The sequence below is a fragment of the Papaver somniferum genome, chromosome 7 (genome assembly GCF_003573695.1).
Source record: "Papaver somniferum cultivar HN1 chromosome 7, ASM357369v1, whole genome shotgun sequence".
Taxonomy (NCBI): Eukaryota; Viridiplantae; Streptophyta; class Magnoliopsida; order Ranunculales; family Papaveraceae; genus Papaver; species Papaver somniferum.
Genome location: NC_039364.1, coordinates 269,638,005 through 269,642,889, shown reverse-complemented (window position 1 = coordinate 269,642,889; position 4,885 = coordinate 269,638,005). Strand labels below are relative to the sequence as shown.

The window sequence follows — 4,885 nt, the reverse complement described above, 5'->3', positions numbered from 1 at the left end:
GACCGTCATAAATTGTGTCTCCAGTCAAACCCAAAAATTCAAAATCTTATTTTTGTTCATATAATTTTAATTACGTAATTCCTAAATAATGACTGCCATCGCAAGGTAAACATTATGTGATAAAATAAAAGTACAATTGTATTGTGAAAATAGTGAGCTTGTATTCAATTTGAGCTTTCAGTTGTTTCTGGTTGAAACTCATCTGTAAATCCTACGCTATGTTTGTTACCACTTAATGCACCATGCATAATTCCTATAAGTAGTATATAGTGGCATCATCTGATTAACTCATATATAAATAAAACTCAAGGCAAATAAATAAATCTGCAGAGTTATTATAGGTTCTGGTGCGCGTTTAGATCTCCGTATATGTTCTAGTGTTCTTCTTAAATCTCCATTTCCTCCGTAGGACCGTAATCATAAACTAATTGTCGATGGAAGCAATGGAAATACTTTGCGATACTCGCATGACTACGTCAAGTGAATGAGAATATATAAAAGAACAATTCATGAGGAAAAGGTTATCAATCAAACCATATGGAGCGGCAAATCATGTATTTGCCGGAGGAAATGGAAACCCTCTTAAACATAAGTGTAATCAGTATTCCATCGAACGTTATTAACAGCCTACTGACCAAAAGGGAAGGGGATCTCAAACAGGGCATCAACTTGTTTACCGGTTTTAGGTTTAGCAGTTGGAGAGGAAAACATCTGGAGTTCGATGAAAACGGCTATGCACATTAATATACGTGGGTGGGATAACTTGCCATATTTAAGGCCTGTGTTTTTCCGGAAAGTATAGGGTTCGAAGAGGGTACTTAACTTTGCATGAATTTTGAGTAGAAAGAACACAGAATAAGGAAAGAGGTAGCGGACACAGAATAAGGAAAACCTAGTTAAATAAGGAGAGCAAGGAATGGACGCTAGATTTGTCCCACCCCTTTTGAACGGTGGATCTGTCCCGAGACAGAGGCAACGTTTTCTTATTCTATAAATATATTGCAATATGTTATGGAATATGTATGTTTGCGTCCGTGAAATTTTATTGTCCCATACGATGTCAAAAGTTATCTCGTTTATATGTCGATATGCATGTATTGATACAAGATCGATGAACTTTTGACAAACAAAAGTTAAGCCTATTATGTCATTTATGGATGGAAGATAGGTTAAAATCTTTTGTTTATGAGGATTATGTCTATTGTATGTCATTGTGTAAATAGTTATGGAAAATAGAATGAATCCTTGTATATTCCGCAGTATTGATCTGTCATGTACCTAAGTACGATGACAAGGTTGATAGATAATTTGAGGATAAACCTCTCTCAATCCAGAAGGATCAAGCCTACTGGTTCGTAAGAACACAACCTAAATCGTTAAAACGATATTCTTGATTATGAATTCATTATCTTCAAATTACAGATACCATAGCATTATATATCTAGGTTTACCCAACTCGATCTAACGATCACTAAGCCAGACAGATGGTTACATATCAACCATTCATTATATTTCTAATTAACTCTAACTAAACTACTAATTAACAATTAATATTAAAGGCTAACTATCACCCTGATTATGATAAGGGCCACCCTTCTCTCTTATGTTGGTACATGACATTCCCTACTCCTTGCTAACATCATTGTCCTCAAGGATGTGAACTGAGTTTCCAGCCACCCTCCTCTCTTATGCTGGTACATGGTGGTAAGCATCTGAGGTTTCAGATTTCCAAGTAGCCAGTGAATGAGAGAAAAATAGCTGTGAGAAACATGCCCACTCTGTAAAACACCCAGCAAAGAAATGACCACAAGGTATGAGTTTTTCGATAAAGTCCACCATTGCCCAGAACTTGGTAGTGTTGTGTTGTCCATGATAAACTGCAGGCCCATAATTGGAAACACCATTTGCTGGATAAGTACTCATACCAACACTCTCCTCGCCTATAGACCATGGGATGTAAGCTTGTTGCGTCTAATCATTAACCAGCTTGGTGAAGTCGGTTGTGCAGGAAGGCAATTGTGTAAGAAGCATATAAAAATAATTAACATTGAAATTCTGACTTCTTGTGTTGCAGTAATTCTCCACATAGTATGCAACGCCGTCACTAATCGAAAATCTCACATAGGCCTCGAATATAAGCACATTTAGATGGAGATGAGCATCAGTACAAACAAGCAGGTTAACTTCTGTAGGTTTTGGCAACCATTGTTTGTGCTTTTTTTCCATTGCACGAATCTCCCACAATTCAGAAAGTATGAATGCTGTAGCATCACCACTACGCAATCTCCACACTAAACTCTTAGCCAAGTGACTCAAATTTCCAGTTCTTGCAGCCATTGTAACAGTTAGTGTCCTCTCATCAACAATGTCAGCATCAGTAATACACAGGAGAACAGTTAAATGTATAGCCGAAAAGTCTGAGTGGTACACCAAGCTAGGAATCAACACAAAAATCAAGTTCTCATAAGAAAAATCACCAGCTGAACTGGCCACCTGAGACATTTGCGAAGATGTCAGCCCAAAAAATGCACTAGTTCCAACACGTTGGTTAAACCAAGTACCCTGATCCATATGGATCCATATCACAATATGAAAAAGACTCCATGATTGCAGATATAAGAACCCATGGTGAAGTATTGTGAAAGTATTGAACATAAGAACCTTAAAGACACATTCAAAACTCACGAAATGGATCTGAGTGACTACCAACGATCCGAAAGAATGAACTGCAATCTCATGAAACAAACAAAACTCCAGCTGCAACAGAAAATTTACTGTTCCGCACACCGCAAGCATTTGAAGACGCCCTAGAAAAACATCACCAATATCACCAGTTTTGAACACTAACAAGATATAATTCATAGAGGATGCATGTGATCGAAACCCATGTCTAAGAAACATATTATAATCTAAATTCCTCTTGTTTGCATCCCTTAAAAATGAACAAACATGTAGAACAAATAAACAAGAAGCAGGTAAACCCAAACTAAATTCACAGCCACCAGTAGAGCATGCAGGATTGGTTCCGAATTCTTTTCCGCGATCAAATACTCTACCATCAATTAAGGATTTCACACTGGAAACATTTTTTCTCTTGAGGCATACAATATCTATTTCAAATGTTTTATCAAGCATCTGCCAAGTAGCACTACAAACACTATGAGACCATGAAGCTGACCAGTAATCATGATCAGGAATCAACTCTGGAAAAAAAATTATATAGTAGTCACCCCAACAGTATCATGCACACATCCATTTTAGACAGAATTTCAGAACATTTAAAACAAGAAGTCCTTAAACCAAACTCGATCTCTTTTCCTCGATCGAATAATGAACGAGTATAAGAAAGAAGAAGAGTAACACAGTCCTTACAATTCAAGTTGCTGTCCATAACGATTAAATCCTTTGAGCTTGCAAGGTTTTCACAGCTAATCTCAATAATTACTTTAGAAAACAGGAAGAACAAAAATCTACCTCTCTCAGGTATTTGAACAAACATCTTCTTCGCACCCTGAAATGCAAAATCAGTAACACAGAAACGAGCAAACGAATTTATACACCGCCAATCGGAGTCATACCCTAGGCTAAGAAGCAATTGAAGAAGTAATTTCTCAGAAGTAAGTGATGATATAACTGTATACTTACCCCGGTCAAATAAGCATCGAGTATCATCAAGATGGAGCGAAAAACAATCCAGAGAGCGTAACTTGTTGTAGCGAAAGAACAACTCCTTCAAGTACTCAGGATTTTTGCAAAACCCAAAAAATTTGCCGCAAAACTGCCTCTCAAAATCTTTCAATCTGCGAATTATGACTGAAGATAACTCGGAGAAGCCATTGATCTCTAATTTTGAATTTTCTTCTAATTGGAACCTCACACTATGAAGTAAATAAAAATCATAGTCTTCAATGAATAAGAAAGGAGGAATCAATTCCACTTCGAGAGAATCACTTGCTCTGATACCAATTGTCATGTACCTAAGTACGATGACAAGGTTGATGGATAATTTGAGGACAAACCTCTCTCAATCCAAAAGGATCAAGCCTACTGGTTCGTAAGAACACAACCTAAATCGTTAAAACAATATTTTTGATTATGAATGCATTGTCTTCAAATTACAGATACCATAGCATTATATAGCTAGATTTACCCAATTCGATCTAACGATCACTAAGCCAGACAGATGGTTACATCTCAACAATTCATTACACTTCTAATTAACTCTAACTAAACTACTAATTAATAATTAACATTAAAGACTAACTATCACCCTGATTATGATAAGGGTCACCCTCCTCTCTTATGTTGGTACATGACATGATCTTCCCTGATCCATATTTTATGTATATACTGTGCGGCTCCATAAGTATTCTTGTGTGAGGATTTCCAACTAAACTAATCATAGATTCGTTTGTGATTATTTTGGTTGTGTATTCCGATTAATTTAATCATGGGTTCTCTTGTGGTTAGTTTAATTGAGATTTTTGGATACAAAATCATTTTGTGGTTTTTGGTGTCCAAAGAAATCCTTCTTTTCTAGTAAAAGTAAGGTCGCTCTTGTTGTTCTTTCGGGAATGACATAAAATGGGGGAGAGTTCTTTTGAAGTTGCGCTTAATTTTCATATCTTTGTGGGGAGTGCGGCTCTGGAATATTTGAGGAGTTATCTTGTATCTTTATAAACTCCGTGATGAATGCATTTAGCTTCGGCTTTATGATTGCATCTAAATAAAGTTGATATGTACTTTTCTTTGGTCTTGAAGTGTCTCCATGAAAATTTCATCAGGATCCCGTTTTCGTACCTTTGCCAATTTTATTGACAAAAAGGGGGAGAATTAATATGTAGTTCACACTACAAATACATATGGTTTTCGGATCATTATGTAA

General features: G+C 36.5%; 1 protein-coding gene across 3 annotated transcripts; it reads right to left on the bottom strand.

Moving 5' to 3' along the window:
- Window positions 1–1,373: 1,373 nt before the first annotated feature.
- LOC113293804 lies at window positions 1,374–3,900 on the bottom strand. 3 transcript variants are annotated; one of them, XM_026542305.1, is made up of 3 exons: window positions 3,646–3,900; window positions 3,373–3,511; window positions 1,374–2,807 (listed from the first exon to the last, which is right to left on the bottom strand). In XM_026542305.1, exons 1-3 carry the CDS (start codon window positions 3,670–3,672, stop codon window positions 1,972–1,974), a joined length of 1,002 nt encoding a protein of 333 aa, XP_026398090.1. In that variant the 5' UTR covers window positions 3,673–3,900; the 3' UTR covers window positions 1,374–1,971. The 3 variants fall into 3 exon arrangements, with proteins under 3 accessions (XP_026398090.1, XP_026398091.1, XP_026398089.1); XM_026542306.1 differs by having other exon boundaries at window positions 3,475–3,511; XM_026542304.1 differs by having other exon boundaries at window positions 1,374–3,511.
- Between the last annotated feature and the right edge of the window lie 985 nt (window positions 3,901–4,885).